Source organism: Ranitomeya imitator, chromosome 1 (genome assembly GCF_032444005.1).
Source record: "Ranitomeya imitator isolate aRanImi1 chromosome 1, aRanImi1.pri, whole genome shotgun sequence".
Taxonomy (NCBI): Eukaryota; Metazoa; Chordata; class Amphibia; order Anura; family Dendrobatidae; genus Ranitomeya; species Ranitomeya imitator.
In genome coordinates this window covers 928372244-928395967 of record NC_091282.1, presented here as the reverse complement: position 1 = coordinate 928395967, position 23724 = coordinate 928372244, and the positions used below count along the sequence as shown (strand labels likewise).

General features: G+C 43.9%; 1 protein-coding gene across 3 annotated transcripts in view; it reads right to left on the bottom strand.

Moving 5' to 3' along the window:
* SMARCAD1 (SNF2 related chromatin remodeling ATPase with DExD box 1) overlaps positions 1 to 23724 on the bottom strand; it is a 168493-nt gene that overhangs the window by 32689 nt on the left and 112080 nt on the right. For all 3 annotated transcript variants that reach the window (XM_069743577.1, XM_069743576.1, XM_069743578.1), the window contains 12 exons: positions 17888 to 18090; positions 16456 to 16546; positions 15979 to 16078; positions 15331 to 15390; positions 15161 to 15236; positions 14319 to 14454; positions 11981 to 12118; positions 10165 to 10260; positions 7856 to 7973; positions 7622 to 7743; positions 4514 to 4702; positions 510 to 628 (listed from right to left, as the gene is read on the bottom strand). In XM_069743577.1, coding sequence (XP_069599678.1) covers positions 510 to 628; positions 4514 to 4702; positions 7622 to 7743; positions 7856 to 7973; positions 10165 to 10260; positions 11981 to 12118; positions 14319 to 14454; positions 15161 to 15236; positions 15331 to 15390; positions 15979 to 16078; positions 16456 to 16546; positions 17888 to 18090 — 1448 coding nt within the window. The remainder of the gene's footprint in view (positions 1 to 509; positions 629 to 4513; positions 4703 to 7621; positions 7744 to 7855; positions 7974 to 10164; positions 10261 to 11980; positions 12119 to 14318; positions 14455 to 15160; positions 15237 to 15330; positions 15391 to 15978; positions 16079 to 16455; positions 16547 to 17887; positions 18091 to 23724) is intronic.

Below are 23724 nucleotides of genomic sequence, written 5' to 3'. Positions count from 1 at the left end.
GAGAAGCAGAGCGCTGGGGACAGACAGCGGTAGGTAAGTATGTAGCGTTTGTTTTTTTACTTTAACGATGGTAACCAGGGTAAACATCGGGTTACTAAGCGAGGCCCTGCGCTTAGTAACCCGATGTTTACCCTGGTTACCAGCGAAGACATCGCTAAATCGGCGTCACACACTCCAATTCAGCGATGTCAGCGGGGCCTCAACGATCAAAAAATGGCCCAGGCCATTTCGACACGACCAGCGATCTCACAGCAGGGGCCTGATCGCTGGTACGTGTCACACATAGCGAGATCGCTACTGAGATCGCTCTTGCGTCACAAAACTTGTGACTCAGCAGCGATCTCGCTAGCGATCTCGCTATGTGTGACAGGGCCTTAATACTATATCTATATACAGTGAAGTGACAAAATGCATTACACCCACTGTCCGTGTTCAAAACTCTTCCTATTGCATTGTATTTAATAAGGACAAATAAGTATAAAATACTAAAAGAATACATTTCCTGGTACCTCTCAGAGATCGGGGTTTTTCCATCTAGCCGAATATATCTATGCTGGTGGTGCTTCAGGAAAACTTCTAGGATATCCAGCATCATGGTGAACTGGCTGAAGAGAACCACTCTGTCACCCTGCAACAAACAACAGGCACATTAAGCCCACAAGCTCCGCTGCCTCCTCGTACTGCGGCATACGGTCATGCACTACACTCAAGACTGGATGTTGAATCACATGGTGTTTTTTTGGGGCATTTTAGAGCACTTGGCTGCTCCAATTTTCTTTCCACAAAACATCCATTCATGTAACATTCAGCTCCACAACAACTGCCCATGTAAAGGCCACCTGGATGACTAGAAAGACTACACCATGGAGAACTTGAACAAACTGTACATTGTATTTGTCAAAATAGATCCCCAACCAATCCCTTTGGAGGATATAGCTAATCTTTAGAGGAAGCTTTGGGGTAATACTGACATCTGGACCTGAGGTTGGCTTATTTTATTAGGTGAATATTCTCCATAGTTTTTATGATTGGGCATCATCTGCTATTTATTCAGGTTTATAAAAAACAAAAACACACACACACACACACACACACACACACACACACACACACACACACCTAAGCCCCTTTACCAAAGCTTTATTATTTTATAGCACCAGCCAAATGACTTCCAGATAACCTTGTTGCTTTGGCGGCTTTTAAATGTTTGTTACAGTGTATATTCTTAATGTAATTAAAAATGTAAGGAGATAATGTTTAGCATTTAATGATGAAGGTTTAGTAGCTAGCCAAGCAGCGGTTTGTACACAATATAGCCAAATGCTTCACACCTATCCTCACGGAGGTCCCATCTATAGATAAATAGGTTGTCATTCAATATACATTTATTAAGAATTTGGTCATTAATATTTAAAAAATATTTGAAAAAATGACATGCAGTCTCTTTTTTCACCACATTTCTCCCCAGCAAAAATGAGATCATTGGGACATTACAAGGTTAATTAGAAACCCCTATTTTATATTGGCCACATTTACTAATTAGATGGCTGTTCCATTACACTTGGCACATACAGCCAAGATTGGGATAGTAGGAAGAGGCAAACATGCACAGCTGACACCATGCTCGAGCTCCATGTAGCCTCCAGCAGAAAAATGTAGCCAGAGCGCAGTGGTGTGGCAAGAGCTTGCTGCTGGCGGGAGATGTGTGGTGAGATAAGAAGGGAACGTTCCCACCAGTCGGAAGAAGTGCCTATGCTGAAAGGGGGAATCAGGACAAGCCCATAAATGGCATTATTCCAAGGGGGCTAATGGATGCGACAATACTAAGAAGGGCTGCAACTGAGGGGACTTTATATGTGATTATACAGGGGAGGAGGGGGTGTATACTGAGAGGGCTATCTGTTTGACTAATGGATGGGCTATTATACTGAGCAGGCTATGAATGTGACTGGGTGCAGATGCGGACTATGAACGTGCCTATGCTGGGTGTGGACGCAGACTATGAACTTGCCTATGCTGGGTGTGGACGCGGACTATGAACGTGCCTATGCTGGGTGAGGACGCGGACTATGAACGTGCCTATGCTGGGTGTGGATGCGGACTATGAACGTGCCTATGCTGGGTGTGGACGCGGACTATGAACGTGCCTATGCTGGGTGTGGATGCGGACTATGAACGTGCCTATGCTGGGTGAGGACGCGGACTATGAACGTGCCTATGCTGGGTGAGGACGCGGACTATGAACGTGCCTATGCTGGGTGTGGACGCGGACTATGAACGTGCCTATGCTGGGTGTGGATGCGGACTATGAACGTGCCTATGCTGGGTGTGGATGCGGACTATGAACGTGCCTATGCTGGGTGTGGACGCGGACTATGAACGTGCCTATGATGGGTGTGGATGCGGACTATGAACGTGCCTATGCTGGGTGTGGATGCGGACTATGAACGTGCCTACGCTGGGCGTGGATGCAGACTATGAACGTGCCTACGCTGGGCGTGGACGCAGACTATGAACGTGCCTATGCTGGGTGTGGATAGGGACAATGGATGTGACTATGCTGGGAGGGGGGGACAGGGGACTCTGGATATGACTGTATACTCGATGTGGGGACTATGGTTATGACTATGCTGTGTGTGTTTGGGGGGGAAGGGGTTGGAGGGGAGAGGCTCTGCATATACCGTATATACTCGAGTATAAGCTGACCCGAGTATAAGCCGACCCCCCTAATTTTGCCACAAAAAACTGGGAAAACTTATTGACTCGAGTATAAGCCTAGGGTGGAAATGCAGCAGCTACCGGTGAATTTCAATAATAAAAATAGATCATTATTTCCCCATAGCTGTGCCATATAGTGCTCTGCGCCGTTCATTATTGCCCTATAGCTCTGTCCCATATAGTGCTCTGCGCCGTTCATTATTGCCCTATAGCTGTGCCCCATATAGTGCTCTGCGCCGTTCATTATTGCCCTATAGCTGTGCCCCATATAGTGCTCTGCACCGTTCATTATTGCCCTATAGCTCTGCCCCATATAGTGCTCTGCGCCGTTCATATTGCCCCATAGAAAGCTCTGCCCCATATAGTGCTCTGCACCGTTCATATTGCCCCATAGAAAGCTCTGCCCCATATAGTGCTCTTGCACCGTTCATACTGCCCCATAGAAAGCTCTGCCCCATATAGTGCTCTTGCACCGTTCATACTGCCCCATAGAAAGCTCTGCCCCATATAGTGCTCTTGCACCGTTCATACTGCCCCATAGAAAGCTCTGCCCCATATAGTGCTCTTGCACCGTTCATACTGCCCCATAGAAAGCTCTGCCCCATATAGTGCTCTTGCACCGTTCATACTGCCCCATAGAAAGCTCTGCCCCATGTAGTACTCTTGCACCGTTCATATTGCCCCATAGAAAGCTCTGCCCCATATAGTGCTCTTGCACCGTTCATATTGCCCCATAGAAAGCTCTGCCCCATATAGTGCTCTTGCACCGTTCATATTGCCCCATAGAAAGCTCTGCCATTGCCACTGCTGCTGCAGTAAAAAAAAAAAAAAACATACTCACCTCTCTTGCTTGCAGCTCCCGGCATCTCGTTCCGGCGTCTCCGCTCTGACTGATTAGGCAGAGGGCGCCGCGCACACTATATGCGTCATCGCGCCCTCTGACCTGAACAGTCAGAGCGCAGAGACGCCGGGAAGATGGAGCGACGCCGGGAAGATGGAGCGGCGCCCGGAACGCAGACAGGTGAATATTGCATACTTACCTGGTCCCAGCGTCCGGCTCCTTCCCCCGTACAGCTGGTCTTCGGTGCCGCAGCCTCTTCTTCTATCAGCGGTCACCGTTACCGCTGATTAGAGAAATGAATAGGCGGCTCCACCGCTGATAGAGGAAGAACTGCAGCACCGAAGACCGTGGGACGGCAGGGGGAGCGCCAGGATCGCTGGGACTAGGTAAGTATACATCAGCGCCCTCTCCCCCTCACCCGCCGACAGTGACTCGAGTATAAGCCGAGAGGGGCACTTTCAGCCCAAAAATTTGGACTGAAAATCTCGGCTTATACTCGAGTATATACGGTAAGTGGGGAGGGACTATGGATACGACTGTGCTGGGTTAAGGGGCTATGGTGAAATTATATTGAGGGCAGGTATGGATGAGATTTACAAATGTTGCAGGGTCTGCGTTGGGAGCCTGTATTCAAGATCGGTTTGCATTAACATGGTTTTAAACTAGGTGCTTTCTGGTGTATGGTTTGCATATATTTCTATATTTATGATGTAGGTTGGGGCTTATTCTTAAAGGGTAGTGTAGTAGGAAAAATATTCGTATGTTGTGCCAAGCACTCCACTTTCTATTTGGGGCAGGACAGCAGGCAAACATTTTTGCACAATGGGCACATAGGCATCACAGCCAAGTCACAGTAACAGATCAAGCATTTTGGGTCAATTGATGGAACTTTTTGTCAGTAGGGGTTACTTGGCTTGGAAAAGGGTAAAAACACATTGATAGTATTACAAATACCTTTTTCTTGCTGTCAGACAATAGTTTGTGAAGAACCACAAATTTCCCAGAATCCAACATCATTTCCTTTTCAAGCTTATATCCAGAAAGGCTTGAAAATTCAGAGCAAAGTCTGTGCAGTTCAAAGTCTGTCATAACTTCCATGTCCTCAAAGATAAGATCAGCATTGGCTTCACAATGAGTTGGCTCCTATATGAAGAAAATAAAAAAGGAATATAAACCCAGAACATTAAGTAATACGTTAAGAAAATTTGCGTGGGTGTTTTTTTTCTGGGTTGCTTGAAATAATATATGTTCTGCTATAGGGAATCCCATTCTAATAACTCCACGCAGTATATAGAAAGGGTTAATCAAAGCAGAAAAAGTCAGACTAATGCAATAATTGACTGTAAACCAAGTCGTACCAATCACATCCTTAAAATGGATGTTCCCCCCAACAAGTGCTGTCTATCCATACAGGAAAATAAAGCATTAGAGAGGTTTAAAAATGGTTCTCTCATGTTTCTTCTCCCTGCCTGTCGCTTTCATCTAAGCAGCCATGCTGTGTGCTATAGCAGAGGACCTTTTGACTCCCCTCAATGAATCTCACCAGTGCAGTAGAAGGGGCAAACAAATTTGAAAAATATGGTATATGCATTTTTTTTTTATTTTTTTTTTAACTACAGGATGCACCTTACTATACATGCACAATACAGATTTTGACAGCAGAAAATAGGAAATAAATTTCTTACTAATTAAAATTTCCCTGGAGGTGTAAAGACGTGGAGAGGGCAATAGCGCTAATATTAATGCACTAAGGTAGAATAAAGAGAATAGACCTATGGTTCATGGTACTTTGCAAGATGTATATTCAACACGCTCTGCCGTCAGCCGCATCCCCGGCGCACGCTCCGCCGCATCCCCGGCGCACGCTCCGCGCTCAGCCGCATCCCCGGCGCACGCTCCGCGCTCAGCCGCATCCCCGGCGCACGCTCCGCCGCATCCCCGGCGCACGCTCCGCGCTCAGCCGCATCCCCAGCGCACGCTCCGCGCTCAGCCGCATCCCCAGCGCACGCTCCGCGCTCAGCCGCATCCCCAGAGCACGCTCCGCGCTCAGCCGCATCCCCAGAGCACGCTCCGCGCTCAGCCGCATCCCCAGCGCACGCTCCGCGCTCAGCCGCTTCCCCGGCGCACGCTCCGCGCTCAGCCGCATCCCCAGCGCACGCTCCACAGTCAGCCGCATCCCCAGAGCACGCTCCGCGCTCAGCCGCATTACTATACTGCACACCGTACCTTCTAGACATATGACTGATCACATGATCTGAGAGGTCCTTTAGCTAGTCTGGTGGAAGATTCTTAGTTAGTAAGGACATAGAGCATCTAGACTGATCAGTGGTTGAGCGGTAAGAGAGCAGATCTCTCAGTGATCAGAAAGTATGGGTCTCTCCTTGATCACAGGAAACTGCCTCAGGACTTTAGGACTTCAGTAGAGGTGCACACTTTTTTAGCAACTTTTTCTGGCTAAAAAGTGTATCTTATAGGCCATAAAATACAGTATGTCCAGCCACTGAGCTTGTTGTACTCCACTGGTGGGATTTATTGGAGGTGAACCTAAAGGTCCTTTGGTATAGCACATATGATCCCTAATTAAAGGAACAAGTATGGAGGAGTATTGTCATAGGCATGGAAGAGCCTTTGCCAGATGCATCACTGGAGAATATTCACTACTTCTCCTCCTCCCTCCTTACTTCTGTGGGATAAATGAAAGCAGCACGTGCTGCTGACCAGCAGCAAACACACCTCTACAACAGGGGCACCAATATAATTTAATCTCTGCACAGAAACAATTTTTTTTTTTTTTTAAACATCCATTTGAAAATGTTTAAATTTTCCATTATCCATTGTTTCAACAACACTTTTGACGCGAGTGAAGACAAGTAGTGATGAGCATGCTCGGGTGTCCTCCGAGTATTTTTTAGTGCTCGGAGATTGTTTTCATCGCGGCAGCTGAATGATTTACATCTGTTAGCCAGCATAAGTACATTTGGGGGTTGCCTGGTTGCTAGGGAATCCCCACATATACTTATGCTGTCTAACAGATGTAAATCATTCAGCTGCGGCGATGAAAACTAAATCTCCGAGCACTAAAAAAATACTCGGAGGACACCTCGCGAAATCTCGAGTAATGAGTATATTCGCTCATCACTAAAGACAAGTTGTCCCATGAACAAAAGTTCCATTGAAAATACTGCTGGCTCGGTGTGCTCTAAGGCTGCAGGGTCTCTCCTTACAGCCCTCTGCTGGTGGAATGCATGCACAGATCACATACTGTTGCAATGTCCATCAATATATAATAATGCTTAAAGGGAATCTGTCAGCAGGTTTTTGTTATGTAATCTGAAGACAGCATGCTGTAGGGGTTAACAGATTTCAGCGATGCCTCTTATCAAGTTCTATGCTATTTGCTTGCAATGACTGTTTCAGCACTTATCATTGCTGGACTAAAGTAGCAGCTGCCTGGGAGTCTGAATCTGCCCCCTCCTGTGATAGGCAGCTCACTGTCTATAGACTTTCTACACTACCCCAGCTTCATCAACTTCAGGGCCTTGATTAAAATATAAATAATTTATACTCCCCCTCCTGCAATGGCACCATTCCAGGAAAGCCGATGTCAGCGTTACCGGAGAGTGACTTGTTAGGTCATGTGCCTAATGCAGCCAATGAGCAACCACTCATCAGCTGCAGAGTTAACCATTAGTCAGAACAAACCCGATGCAATATTGATGAGCGGTTGCTGATTGGCTGCATCCTGTATGCAACAACAAACCAAGTAATTCTCCAAGAACAGCGGCTCTGGCATCACTGGAAGGCCGCAGCTGCGGGAGGAGAGTACAGATGGTTTCTACTATAATTAGGGTCTTGAACGGATTAATCTGGGGTATAGACAAGGTGTATTCACAAGCAGCAATATTGCTGAAGAAATATGAACCACGTGTGTACATACCCTTCACTACCACAAGGAGACGTAGGCTGTTTGGTAAGTGAACAATTCCTTACTATAAGTTCCATGACCCAGATCTACTGATCCAATAATGATCACATCTCACACTTGGCCAGGAATATATTTACCTTGAGCATTAGCTTGGACATGGAACGTAATTTTTCTGCTGTATAATGCTGTCTGTGTAACAAGGGGTGATTGGCCATTTTTCTTAAGTGCATCATTACATTGCAAAGCTCGGAATTTTTTCCTAGAAAGAAAAAAAAAACACTTGTGTCCAGTCTTATTAAGAACAGCTGTGGACTTATTTCTTCATAATCATTGGGAAAGGTTTTTTTTTTTTTTTTTTTTTTTTTTTTTACCTGATCCTTCAATTGACCTCTTCAGTTTAATCATTAACTCATCATATAGTTGCTGCTGATTTTTGGACATTTGGCAAAACTCAACATGATCTTGTTTAGGAGGCAACTGCTTGAGGACCTGACAAGACAGAAATCACAATATGTGGAGCAAATACTCAAAATTCTAAAATCTTCGTGTAGTGCCCCCCAGGACAAAAAAATGTGTGTGGAACATAGATCCTCTCAGAGATTACCACCAAGGTTACGTTGGAACTCGTTCGCAAGACCTTGGTCCAGGGCTCACGTCAATCTGGACGCCAGACAAGAACATTGTGAATCTTCTACTACCTGTGGCATTTTGTGTCTCTTCTGATTTGTAGGTCTCTGTGATATCTGTTCTAGTTGGAATTGTATACTATAATAAAGCGAAATAAAATATCACAGACTGTCCACAGCAATTAGAGGTCTCGTCCTAAAGGTCCTCTTAGAGCCTCCAATTAAAGCGCCACATGCAATCCAAAGTTTGAGGCTAAAGGATGGGAAATATAAAACCATAAGACTAAGCCCTGCGTACATTGCTTATCATGGAAGGGGATGGGTCTTAGGCTATGTTCACAAGTTCAGTATTTCACATCAGTATATTTGTAAAGGTACTGTCACACTAGACGATATCGCTAGCGATCCGTGACGTTGCAGCGACCTCGCTAGCGATATCGTCCAGTGTGACAGGCAGCAGCGATCAGGCCCCTGCTGGGAGATCGCTGGTCGGGGAAGAAAGTCCAGAACTTTATTTCGTCGCTGGACTCCCCGTAGACATCGCTGAATCGGCGTGTGCGACACCGATTCAGCGATGTCTTCGCTGGTAACCAGGGTAAACATCGGGTAACTAAGCGCAGGGCCGCGCTTAGTAATCCGATGTTTACCCTGGTTACCATCCTAAAAGTAAAAAAACAAACACTACATACTTACCTACCGCTGTCTGTCCTCCAGCGCTGCGCTCTGCACTCCTCCTGTACTGGCTGTGAGCGTCGGTCAGCCGGAAAGCAGAGCGGTGACGTCACCGCTCTGCTTTCTGGCTGCCCGGCGCTCACAGCCAGACCAGAGAAGCAGAGCGCCGAGGACAGACAGCGGAAGGCAAGTATGTAGCGTTTGTTTTTTTACTTTTTAGGATGGTAACCAGGGTAAACATCGGGTTACTAAGCGCGGCCCTGCGCTTAGTTACCCGATGTTTACCCTGGTTACCGGGGACCTCGGGATCGTTGGTCGCTGGAGAGCTGTCTGTGTGACAGCTCTCCAGCGACCAAACAGCGACGTTGCAGCGATCCGGATCGTTGTCGGTATCGCTGCAGCGTCGCTATGTGTGACGGTACCTTAAGTCAAAATCAGGTGTTTTGCACTTTTCACCCACTCCTGGTTTTGGCTTACAAATGCTGAAGTGTGATTGTGGCCTTGATCACACTCTCCAATCGGGGCGAGTCTATATTTTTGAGTAAAAATTACACAGCTTTAATAACGCAGCCAGTCTTGGATTTAAGTAGCACCGTAGTACAGTCAGGATAAATGGTCTGTCAGGTTCCCTTTAATTATTAGGTCAATAAGATAGCAAACATTTTTTGTTTTTATTTCGACTGGTTAATTCTTTTGCTTGGTCAACTAGTCATAGCAAACAGGTGAACATTGCTTTGCAGAATTGCATTTAAGGGTTCTGGGCAGCGAGTTTAGCACTAGGGGCAGCAGCAGGATGACTGATGTTGGTGTACCAGGATGGGGAGGTTTTATTTTATTTATTTATTTTTTTTTTAGAGAAGGTAGAAGGTTGTGATGCTAGAAAAGTAAAGAGTCAAAGATGTCTAGGCAACAAACTACAGAAATGAGTTGTTGCGGAAAAAGCATTCACAGTGGTTTGGGCCAAATGGGAAAAAAGGAGGAAAGAACATTTATTACCACACATAACGTCATGGTTTGGTATTTTGCCTGCAACTGTGTATGTTTTGTAGCTATGAATTTAATTTCGATAGTATTATTTTTTATTATATTATATATTTTTATATAGCGCTAACATATTATCATCGCTGTCCCCGATGGGGCTCACAATCTAGAATCCCTATCAGTATGTTTTGGAATGTGGGAGGAAACCCACGCAAACACAGGGGGAACATATAAACTCCTTGCAGATGTTGTTCGTGGTGGGATTTGAACCCAAGACTACAGTCCTAACCACTGAGCCACAGTGCTGCTCCCAGATAAGAGTTTTTCCTAAAATTACAAGTTATGTTCAATGTAAATATATCACATTGCAAATATATCACAATCCATCATGCATCTCTTACCTCACTTTTTACTCTCTTGAGAATAAATGGCTTCATGATTAGTTTTGCATGGGCAATTCTCTCCTTTTCAAAAGTGCTTTGCTCATCAGTAGATTTCTAGATGAAAAGATCATTAGACAAGCAAATACATACTATTAGCAACCACACTGCAAACTTCTGAAAATATGCAACTGCGCTATCAAATCTGCTTGTTAATAAAAAAAAAACAAAAAAAACCAAACGCTACAACTTTTGTCATTTGTCAAATCTAAAGAACATTTTCAGTTTTGTGACCAGTATAAAAGCAAAGTGTTTTTATTAGGTCAGAATTCTATTTGAACACTAAAATTTACAGTAGTAGGTGGATTTAGTGGTGTGAAAAATAAATATGACAGGGAAAAGCAGTTCCAAAAAGCCTATGATTCTAGGGAGCAACAAGAAAACTGAAGTGACCGTGTGTGTTATGTTGAGAAACATACAGCTGACTGCACAGTTACAACAGAATTATATAAGGACACAAGTGCTTTGTTCTTATTGTAAAGTTACATCTCTACCACAAGATGGCGATCATCTCGGTACGTGGAATGTACAACATGATACTGTGGTATTAAAGGGGTTGTCCACTGCTAGGACAATCCCTTCTTGATCAAAATGTTTGGCCCCTATAAAATAATAAAGCCCATACTCACCTCCCGTGCTGCCACCGTTCCTGCGGTGTCGGCACTCACGGTCACGAGGCTCCTGTGCAGTTGTTGTGACATGTGAGGTCAGCGCCCAATCAGCGCTGGCATCAGTGTCTCCGCCTTCAGACAAATCGAACATGAAGAATAAGTCCAGGGCTGCAGCTGCTCTCGGACATCCCCTTCCTGTTCAATTCGACAGGAGGCAGGGACAGTGACCCAGCGCTGATTGTCCGCTGGCGTCACAGTAATCGCACGGGAGCCCCAGGGAGAGCGAGTGCCAACACCGCAGAAATGGCACCAGCATGGGAGGAGAGTATATACTTTATGTTAGCAGGTATGCTTGTTCCCAATTATCTGAGTGCAATTATGCCAGTGATCAATTAACAAGAGCGTTTTGATCATATAACAGCAACACATCAACCCAACCTGCGTAAACAGGACATGTGCTGCCAATAAAGATACTATATAGGAACAGATCGATCGTATGAGCCATCAATCTGTCGCCATTATTGTTAGTTAGCTAGTATAATCAGGCTGGTAAATGAACGCTGAGCAACTTGTGTATAGTCAATCAGTGCTCGTTAATGGTGCTTGAAAGGCCAAAAAAGGCTTTTCTAAATGCACCATGTTATATGTTTTCAGATGAGAGGGGAGAGTAGTAGAAAGTACTGGCATTTTCATTGATTTATTTTAAATCAAAAATCTTTAACAAGAAAAATATTTAATTATATCTTAAATCAAACTTGTAAGCTTGGGAAACTATTCCAGTCACTTTGATGACATCCTCAGCAGCGAGGTATTTATTACCACTAGGGTTCATTCACACGTCAGTTTTTCTAGCACAAGTGTTATCTGTTTTTTATTGTACCCAAGATATTCTATGATGATGTTCACAGGTCTAATCCCCTCCCCCCCCCCCCAGTGGTCTGCAGGAAAATATCAGACAGGTCCGGCCTTGATCATAGCATCAGCAATGCAAGTACATAAGCCCATAAAGAGCAAAAAAAAAAAATACAGACCGCACTATGATGCCATCATGGAAAAAATGCTAAACAGGAAAGAAAGGAAATGGTGATGAAGGGAGGGGTGCGGGTGCAGTTGTGTTCAGATGGAGATACTAAATTTTTAGCGTTGTACAGAATTCACCCAATTACCGCTTTGGAGGAGAACATTCTCTTCAGCTCACTGGTACTGCTGCTGAACATGTGTGGCATCACAAAATTCAGGAGAGACATGAGTTCCAGCAGATTATTTTGGACGGGCGTTCCTGTTAGCAGCAAACGATTCTTGGCCTGTTAGGACAATAGGAGGACATGTTGAGAGCTATATATGGCACCACAAAGCCAATGTGATAACGATGTCCAAGACACACAAAAGCAGTCATAATTGGTTTGTAGCTTCTTTTGTTCCATGGCCATGTATTAGGCTCAGCTGTGCTTCCAAAAAAAATGGCCACCACCGATCACACAATGGTAGAGATCATCAAGACTGGTATTCTATATTAATTTGGTGCAATTTTAGATTATCTTAAAGTCAGAAGATTAAATCTAATCCTATATGAATCCCAAAGAACATTCACTGGCTTTTTGAAAACAATGAAGTTTAGTTCTGTGGTTGCTAGGGACATTTGCCATCATTTTTGGTCAACTTATTTATTAGGTACCATCGCCTCATTTAATTGTTTTTTTATTTATTTATTTTTTTTACTTCAAAACCTTGTGTGCTTAAATGTACCACACAAAAAGTGAGCAAGGACACAATCTATCATAGCCACTCTCAAAACAGGGGCCCTTATGGTGGTTCTCAGAGAGGTACTCAAAGATGGCAGACATCGCCTTTTTCAGGCTGCAACCCTTCCTAGGCTTCATCTTGAAAAAAACATTTTCCGAGACAGGTGTCCCTCAGCTTCTCTATAGGAGGGCAATTTCCTGACAGGCAGACAAGAAGCATCCTGAACAGTACAGATTGCAAATTAGACTTTTTTTCCCCCCTCTTCTGTAACTTTATATCTTCCCTACATGATGGCAATACATCTGATGAAGGTCTGAACTTTAAGACTGAAACGTTACGTTATTTCTGGGATTGCAGAAGAAAGCATTAGTTTCATTTACTACGCCTGTCGTGATGAATTCCCTTTCTTTGCATTTTTTTTTCTACATGGTGTGCACCCTGTTGAAAACCAGTCAAGCCGAATAAGACGATACATTCATTCAACATGCTGCTCCTTATAATGCGGGTAGCAGCTTGCCAGTCTAAGTGCCTAAGACAGGATGCAGCCTGAAGCAAATGAAGGCAGCCATCTTGCAGAATCCCTTTCAATGTTCCCCAGGAATATGCAAAAAAAAAATGGAAGAATGGATCTCTTTAGCCAAGACTTTAAATGTTGATGGTCCCCAGAAAAGGGAAGCCACGAATCCTGGCTTCCCGGATCGCGCTGACCGATGAGCCGATCTGCATGTGTCGCGGCTGTGACGGGCATGACTCATGCATGGAGAGCCTAACAAACAGGGCATGTATTGTGACTGTCACACAGCCGCGACACATGCAGCTGCAGCGCAGATCAGCTCATTGGCCAGCGCGATCCAGGAAGCCGGGTTCCCTCTCTGCAGCTTATTTGGCAAGCTATTAAAGAGGGAACCCGAGCAAATTCGCTCATCTCTAGTCACGAGCTGCAGAGATGTACGAAACCAGAAGGCAATACCCCTAATCCCCCAGATCACCAGTACAGACAGGCATAAGAGCACTACCACCCAACATGGGCAAATACTAAAGAGGTGCCATGCGATGGGCTTGGAATCATTCACAATTTTTGGAGACTGTTCCTTCTATGGAGCCATTACATATCGAGGCGAGGAAATGCTGCCTCCACACACACTGCCGTCTCTTCCATAGCTCCAACACACCAGCCAGTGACATAGGCAGCTTTAATCTTGCCTTAATCTTTATGTGCTTTGTAATTCAGGTTTAATTGCTCTTTAATAACCATCAATTTAGATTTCTAAGTAAAATTACCTTCAGCAACTTGAAAATGATCCATTACTTACAAATGGGAGCCAAGAAATGTTAATAAGCAGCCAATGGCATTTTCCAACAGCAGCATGAACATGCAAGTAGATAGGCGCTCTCATATTTCACGGTCTCTTGTAAAAGCCATTACCCCACTATCGGAGCCGAGCTAGATTCCAGTGTAAATATGATAATGTTCGCTAATCTTTACAGATTAATGTGTGTAAAACAGCTTGCAAGTGTTTCAAGTTTAGGCAGCTTCTTCCTCTGACATTGATGTATTACAGGACAGAATGTGAACCGCAGACTGAAAACCACAATTGTCCGAGCAGTGTAATTTATGGCAGACGTGAACACTTAATATGCATTCAAGTTCAGATTTGCTCCTCTGAAGAATGGAAATAAATCACCAGAATGGCCGAGCATGTGTAATGGCGAGACTTCGGAGGCTACAAGAGCACCGCACGAACTCTCCTTGACACTTACATTTAGAGTCATGAGGTGCTGATAGCGAACGGAACTCATGTTTTTCAGCATGTGCCCTTCGTCAAACACCGCATAATTGATCTTCAAGCGACGAAACAAACTGCGATCCTCAGCACCGCTGATTGCACAATTGTACCTGCAAACAAGCATTTTATGGCCTTAGAAATGTGGGGCACGGCTTACTATAACGTGATTACAGGCATATGCCAAATCTATCGACATGGCGTCAAAGCAGCCACTAAATATTTGTACTTTGCACAGAGAGTCACTAACGGCTCCTATGATAAAGAAAACCTTTATATAAAATGTAAGTTCCCTGCCTCTGCCTCGCCAGCTGCATCTATTATTGCTGCCGCTCTGGTCACTCTCCACCAGGTTGTGACCGGACAGTTCGCTCCAGTGTTTGTCGGGTGATCCGGAAGTCACAACTCAATGTAAGTCTATGAGAAACAGAACAAAGCTTTCATAGACGTCCACTTAGAGCTTATGACCGTTACCTTTAACTTCCAGCAGTCAGTAATTGGGGTCACAAGATGGTGGCACAGGACCGGAGCAGCGCCAGGAAGAGGTGAAGATGGCAGCTGGTAGGTGTAATATTAGGGTCAGGGACCTTGCATTAATGACACCACTCTAGCGATGAAATAAAAAACAAAACACTGAAGTGATGCTTCCATGGTCTCTTGTAGTGCATGTTACATTCTTACCATATACAAATCCATATATTAAAGAAGTTTACTTCATGCAAGAACAAAGCATGTTGGTTGTGGAAATGTGGCATGTTCACCACAAGAGGTCGCCCTATAGCTAGTAATTCCAATTACACAATGTACGGTTAAACTTACGTTGTGACGATAACATTAAATTCTACAACTTTACTCAAGATGTCATATCGTAGGTGCTTTCTTTCTTCCTGAGAACCTACACAAAATAGAGGAATGGGAATCAGCACTTAAAATCCACACTTAGGTTTGTAACCTATTCTGTATGAAAAGGAATAATAAACTCTATATACCATAATATAGTAAGATATTCAGATCTGGACACCACTGATTGAACTCTCGGACCCAGTTATCTAGGAAATAAAAACAGGGAAAGTTGAGCACTTTATGGGGATCATAATTGGAATATTGTATAATAGATTACCATTTAGACTACTTGCCGTGGACAAACCACATTCCCCTCTCCCCACACAGAAATATAGTTATATTCAGACTGGATTCGCTTATTTATACTTTGTGAAATCTGCAGCTATAATTCTGTATGCCTCATTCACACATCCGTTTTTTCGCATCCGGGAAAACAGACTACGGTAAGCTGGATCGGAGTTTCTTCCATTTTTGATCCTTATGTCCGATTTGCCATCAGTTTTTTCCCTTATGGCCCAAAAAAATAAAAAATGTAAAGATTCTCCTGTTGTGGCCTATTTTGATCCAAGTAAGAAGAGATCAGAATAGGACATGCTCTGAGTCTCATGGATCCATGAACTTCACGGATGTAATAGATCCATCAACCCTATGGGTCAGAGTGAAACGGTCAAACCATGGACATTTCAAAGCGGATGTGTGAATGCAGAGTCAATAATGGCTGTAAGGGTGAGTTAATTATGCACGTTATAAGGATGAGTCTGCCAAGAGATTTTCCAGAGGAATTCTCTACTCACCTAATGTAGAAGCTGGAACCACCACAAGATGTGGGCCAGGGTCTCTGTTCATGTTAAGATGTGCAAGGAATGCTATGGCTTGAACGGTTTTTCCCAAACCCTGCAAAGTAAGACAACAAAATTGTAAAGGAACGAGTCCCACCATGAAGCTAATTATTATAATGACCAACATTCATCCACAGAAGAACGACAGCTCTTCTACCAGTCGTGGGCTCAGCACTTGCACCCTAATCAGCACTTGTCCTTTGGCACCTTACGGACCTTCAGGAAGCTGCGGCCAACTGAAGACATCATAAACAGCTCAGTCTGCAGCTGACCCCTCGTGATTGAGGACAGGTGGAAAATAGCATAAGCGCCAAATGGGAGCCCTTAGCGTAGCGTTTAAGTGCTTTCTTCTAGCAAACCAAAATTACAAGATAACGGAAATGACAGTGACCCTGTAATACAGCAATGGACAACAATGAAATAATGACTAACCATCTCATCAGCCAAAATCCCATTCACATTGTGTGTGTGCAGGAGAGCTAGCCAATTCAAACCAATCTTCTGGTAAGGTTTGAGCACCAGGCTGTAAAAAAAGCCAGAAAATGTCAGTAAGTATTGTTGGGCTTCTTAGGCCATGTTCAGACACCAAGGATGCTGTTAGAATGGAGACCATGACGAGCCTGCACATGGCTTGGTGGTTAGCATCAGGACTGTGGAGTCGGTAAGCCAAACCAGCAACTCCGACATTTCACGGACTTCCAACTCTGACCCCACAGCACTGGTCACTACTGAGCATGTACATAAAGTGCAGCACAGATTCATCTCATCTAAAAGCCTAAGGACCTCGGTCAGGAACAGAACATTTATAGGACATTTTAGAATTATACCAAATACTTATGGAAACCTTTACAGCACATCCTGCATTGTACTGCTGTACCCAATTTATTATATATTATAGGAGCCAGTCCATCTCATACCAACTCCACAACCCTGGTTAGCATGATTGCCTTGCAGTAATGGGGTGCAGAAACCAAAGCTAACATCTCCCTGTGTTTAGGAGGGTCCAAGTGTAAAATAAAAATCTCAGCGATTCACTGGCAGCATCGGCGCCATTCAAGCAATGAAAGCAGAAGATGCCCATGACATTGTTATGCCATTTGAGAACTGCAGCCAATCAGCGTCCATTAATGAGCTGCAGCGCTTACATTTCCCTAGGACAAAACTCAGATGTCTGGGGAAGGTGCAAGAAGGGCAGCCCTTATGCAGTCGCTAATTGTCCCACATGAGCGCTGTAGCCAACGTCACGTGAGCGCCAACATTACGGAAATGGTGCCGTGTGGGAGGTATGAGAAATTTATTTTATTTTACATTGTGGAATACAGTATTTAATAAAGAATGGTCAGAGTAGGCGCGTGTGAGTGAGAGAACGTGCATAAGCAGGTGTTTGAGGGAAAACATATAAAAAGTAGATTGTGAGCGCCAGAATCGCTGTACAGCACTACAAACTATCGTGGTGCTGTATAAAGGATTTTGACAATCTGCAAACATTCTAGCGTGAATACAATTGAATTGAATATTTTAAGCTCCATGTTCCAAAAAACAAACAAACACAAAAAAAACCACCCTAAATTCTGTGCAGAATGATGGCCATGCCGGGGCTTTCAAAGTCTACAGCATGTTCTTTACTGCCAGTGCAAGTAAACTACAAAGCAGACGATGCTCTTCATATAAATAAAAACTGGACTGATCAATCTGCAGCAGAAATGGGTTTCATCCGCGGATTTCTGCTGTGGATTATGTACGCCGTGAATTAGCCTAAGCATATCTACAGCCTTACGACAGTGATGTAGAAGCTAGAAAGATGCGAGAATACATGGCAGCACAGCACGACTAGTATGCTCCCAGTTCTGATCGGCAAACATACCTCTCTGAGAGAATAGATGGCGGCTGTACGCTCCATCCACTCTCCCCATCCTCAGTGATGTGAGTGACTTGCTTCATCAACTTCTTTGAAATGTCTTCACACTTGTTCATAAGCTTCAGAACCACCTCTCGCTCTTTGATCAATATTTTGCAGTCCCAAATCAAGTCTATTGAAAGTGTATTCACCGCGTTCACTTTATTAAGCTGCAGAGAAAACAACCTTTTATTTATTATCGATTCACAAGTTACTGTCCATTTCTTTTATACCACACCTAACCAGCAGGTGGCACTCTTACACCTCATTCCACAAGCTGGAATTTGAGGATCGGGAGCATATTTTCTATTTCTTACAGCAAAATTAGAAAGAGAAGTCATCATGTCTGTGTGCATTCACGCTTCCATGTTTAGTCTCAACATTTCTATTACCATTATGTAAAAAAAACAAAGGGTTGGCTGACTTGTTAGTATGTACTGTATATAATTATACTTTACATGATGGTTGAGTGGGGTCGTTGTTCTACAATGGCTACCGCAATGACATTACAGTCAGACAAGATCATTTGCATTTAAAAGATATGAAGAAAGTGGCATATGGTTAGAAGCCTCTATCCTACAGACTTCATTAGCCTACACACTTCTTCCCCAGTGATTGTGTATGACGTGTGGGCTGGGCGAGCGGTCATGCTGCCGTGGGGAGACCAACGTGCAACCTGGCAATCTGGATCTGGCTATCCTGTACACTGGACAATGGCTCCGTTAACAACTTCCTCCCAGACACTGTAAATGCTCCCACTGTAGCTACAGGCACCACTACTTTCATTTTCTTCAATAACAAAATAACATTTGAAATGTTGCACAGTTTTCTCAGAAGTGTTAAAAGTAGGTTGGGCTTTTTTAACGACATAATATCAAGTATATAGAAGGCAACGTGCAGTAAATGTACAGGGCTGATGTGTTCATGCTCCTATCCGGAAACCACCAGTGCAGGTAACAGCTGATTATTGGTCATCAATACGTGGCATTTGCCACTTTCAATCTGTATTTGAAGATAGTACACACACACGATGTATGCAGGTTCACCAATCAGAAATTTGATCAAACCGAGTGGGTGAAGAGACTCACATTATTATATTATTATGGAAGGTCAATGGCCCCTTTAAAGGATGTAAATGGATAAAGTTATAATAGGCTGCTAGTGAACAAACCATACTTGCAACTGAATTGTTAAAAGCAGGCTAAATGAGCAAGAGTTAAAAAAAACGGAGTTATGGGCTGGTGCTGGCGATTAGAGGCCAAGCAGCTATAAGCAGAAAACCCTTATAATGGTTACAAGTACTTGTATTAAGTGCCAATCAATCAAGAGAAGTGCCAACCGGCTCTTTTCTTCTGCATTGCATTTTGGGAAAGAAACGGTGGCAACATGTACAATGGAAGGCGAATTCATCAGATCTGCAGAGATATACATAGGAGCTTCCTGAAATCTCTCAGCTTAGAGGTGTTAATAAGCTCTTTAGAGTGATAATATGATTTACTGGTAATTCGGAGGCTCCACCATTAGCTAGATGCATCTGTAAGCAGCACTGTCGTCTACACCATACATAGTAGTCATGGCATGCTGGAGTGACAGGACACTTCAGGGCTTAGATCTATATCCAAGGTGTGGAGATAGAGAATCAGTTTGAAGTTCTTGGCTGGAAGGTGTAATTTTCTAGTTTATCCCTTAGCTAATCAGTAGTGGGAGAAAAATCATGTAGCTAATGCCTGAAAAGATTTAACAGAAATCCAAATGTTCACAGATCTATGGCTTCTGTATTATTCCTGGGCATCAAGACTAAAATCCAAAGAATGACAAACCAAAAGTGTGATAAACACAGACACAAACACAACAACTGAGTAATGATTGACAGCGGTCATTGACCTAATTGCACGAGTGTTACATCACAATTACTGTCCATGTGAGAGCACATCTGATTACACCCATATGTGGGGACCAGCCTGAGCACGACCACTACCTGGACACAATCATTTTTCTGGATGACAACCACTGAGTTTTGTCAACACACAGTTCCGGCTGCTCTTAAAGGGAACCTGTCACCCCCAAATTGGAAGATGAGCTAAGCCCACCAGCATCAGGGGCTTATCTACAGCATTCTATAATGCTGTACATAAGCCCCCAATGTATCCTGAAAGATGAGAAAGAGAGATTAGATTATACTCACCCAGGGGCGGTCCATTCCGATGGGCGTCGCGGTCCGGTCCTGGGCTTCCCATCCTCTTACGATGACGACTTCTTGTATTCACGCTGCGGCTCTGCCCTCAACAGGGCAGACATAGTATGCCTGCGCTGGAGCCACAGTGTGAAGACAAGAAGAGGACGTCATCGTAAGAAGATGGGAGGTGCCGGACCGGACCGTGACGCCCATCGGACCGGACTGCAGCGGGACCGCCCCTGGGTGAGTATAATCTAACCTCTCTTTCTCATCTTTCAGGTTACATCGGGGGCTTATCTACAGCATTCCAGAATGCTGTAGATAAGCCCCTGATGCCGGTGGGCTTAGCTCCCCTTCCATTTTAGGGGTGACAGGTTCCCTTTAATGCTGAGGTCATAGTAGGTTGTCCCATCTGGGATAGATGTGAGTACCACTGCTTGTCAGTAATGGAGGGCCGCTGTCTGTACAAGTCTACTTTGCGCCAATCATTTCTATAGCTGCTTTAAAACATTCAGAGATGCTCAGGTACGGACTGGGGCTGAAATTCAGCCCTGGCATTTGAAAACATACAGGCCCGTGCCATTCCAGTCCCTAAGCACCAGATGGGATATATTACTAATATTACCCTGGATGGAGGAAAGCAAGATTTACTGCACGACCAATGTTTCTAATGAAACCCGTGGCCTGCTGGGTTAAATGACGGAGTCAGTGACTTTGTGCTCCGTCACAACACTTAACAGTATAGATGTCTTGAGAACACTGATTCTTTTAACAACATAGCAGACAAGACAGCCCAAGACCAGACCGGCCCTGGAGACGCTACAGTACATCAGTAGATGTTATTAATGCAAAAATAAAGAAAAATTGGGTATGTTCACAAGAGGCAGACTTCAGTCACCAATCCTTGGATCCAAGTGAGCACAGAAATCCCAGCACATGCTGGAAAAACTAACAGTCAGATGAAGGAAATGGATTTTTCAATTGCAAAAATTTCTGCAATGTGGGAACATAGCTTTACTGCTCAGTGGCTTTACCCAGTACATTAAAATGAATGGTATGCACTTAGTAAACCACCAAAGATGGATTAAAGAGGTCTAATTCTCGCCATGCCATCAGCTGCTTTATGGGGCTGGAATGCAACATCTTTTAGATTATTTCCCAGGCACAGGTCTATCATTGTAGTACTGGCTGAGTGGGATTACAATTTACTGCTGCTCCATCTCATTCCTGTGCATGGGACACTAATACCGCGGGGAGCAGAGTAATGAATGGAGAAGCTGTGGCACCAAATGTCCATACAAGCAGTCAGACCACCATCGATTCGATACTGATGGCTTTAAACCCCTTTAAGTGTTACATACAAACTTGGACAACAGAAAGCTGAACCAGACATTTGCTTTCTCCTCAAGAGTAATCATGTTCTAAACGTGTAAATGTACGCAATTCACACATAAGTGGATGGCAAACAACCATAACTTTAATGACTCTTGGACAGGAAAAGATCTGCCCCGCATCAGCCAGTCTTATGTAAAACTGCCGAGACACTGCTCTTATTGTACAATGGGCACACACAATATATGATAGACAACAGAAATGAGGCAGATCAGAGATGTAGAAGGGTCAACACACTTGTTGAGGTGTGGGTAGTCCTTCCGCTTGCCCACATGGTTCTTGCTGCAGAATAAGCGTCTGTTTTGAAGTACGTGTTAACTGATGATGGTTGCCTTTGTCATCTACTAGGAGTTCACATACATCGTATTGCAATATACTTGCTCAAAAAATACACCAATTAAAAAAAAAAACGGTAAGTGGGTCTGGCCAGTATTGCCAGACACAGCCCGTGGGAACGAGAGAAGAAACCTTCCAGAAAAGAAGCAGGAGCCTTTATTCTAAATCTTTAAGGCTTTACAGAGAATCCACCACCGCAGCCGCACCATGGCAAACATGGCACCCTCAATTTGCAGCATGGCACCTGGGTGCTAGAAGGAAATGCAGCCTTATGGGGCTAGTTTTAGAATGGTGTTCTAACAAACTTACAGCACCCGCTGTGGATAAAGCAATATGTGATCAGTGTTTTACAGGTCTATAGCAGAGGGGCTTGTCTGGTAAGAAGGTGACCTTCCAGATCTCACCTGCCTTATATAGACTTAATATATTACATCAAAATTCTGCCAGAAGACATACAAATGATGCATGGTTGCAACTAAGTGGCCGCATCTATGCTCCTGCTAGATGTCACTGGCTTCCAAAAAACACATTGGTGTGAAAAATTAGGCTGAAAGCCTGGCATGAGAGAAAAAAGGCAACCTGCTGCATGCTCAAGTGCGGTGGTCTTCCACTGGGGGGGGGACGGGGGGTAGAGTCACGCTTTGAATAGCTTTGGTTTTACCCATCACCACCCATCCGATGTACCTGTGACTTCCATTTGAATGAAAAGAGAAAGATGCACTTCTTCAGTCATTAAGCCCCAATCCTATTCTAGACCATTTACTTTAAAGCAGATGTACAACGTTTTATAGCTGGAGGACAAGATTGTCAGAATTAACCAACCATAAAGGTCCATTGACACCAAATTATTGAGACTGAGGGTTCCTAGGAAGTCTCGCTTTTCAATAATGGTGCAGTCTAAACAGGCTGCTGAATACACAAAATTACGTTTTAGTTTGCAAAAAAAAAAAAATAATAGTTTTCAGCAGCACATTGTCCTTTGCAAACCGTATCTGTGCTGCCGAGGAGAATGGCTGCCTTATTCAGACGTCAATTTTTCACGTATGTGTTCTATCCGGGATTTTCAATTCTAGGACATGTCAAACTTATGGTAAAAACTGACACACTGATGAAACTGGAACCGTAACAGTAAATATTTCTCAAATCGACAGAAATGTAATAACTGCACCTTGAGCTGCAAAACTTATCCGATGTGCTACCCTCAGATATTGATTGCAGTTCAAGGACCCTAGAAATGGCAGAGAGTGGCACAGACTGGCACTGCAACTACAACTGTCTAGAGAACAGAAACAGCACAATCCGTGACACCAAACAATAGGACTTAAAACTGTAGAATAACCATTATGTATTGAAATAAACAAAAAAATACCCACCCAACTATAATTCCCTGTAATGCTACGCACCCTTTGAAATGGAAGAGTGACTATATTGGTACTGAATATGGTTTCTGTCCTTTGAATTCTGAGAGATAATGCGTGTATTTACAGACAATCTACAAAAAACAGCATGGGAAACAAAAGTGCCATTTATGAAAGCCTTCTAGGTATCATTCCAAAAGATGAAAAAGAATTAGTATAAGCCCAATGCAAAAAGAAGCCCAGGAAGACTTTATCCATGAGCTTAAACTATGAAACATTAGAAGATTGTGATAATATTGTGACATCCTAGCGCCTTCCTTCCGCATTACATGGGACACCTGGTAACATTACACAGCTGCGCCAAGCTCCTGGATGACAATGGGATAAGTTCATGGATTTGAAGGTGTCACCACATTACTCAGTTGTGAGATAGCTCCGAGAATCCTAGGAATAGAATATCTGAAAACACCTGGCAGAGAAGCTGTGCTGCACACCCTAACGTGTGCTGATGGAACAATGCACTGCTGAATAGACTGATGTTA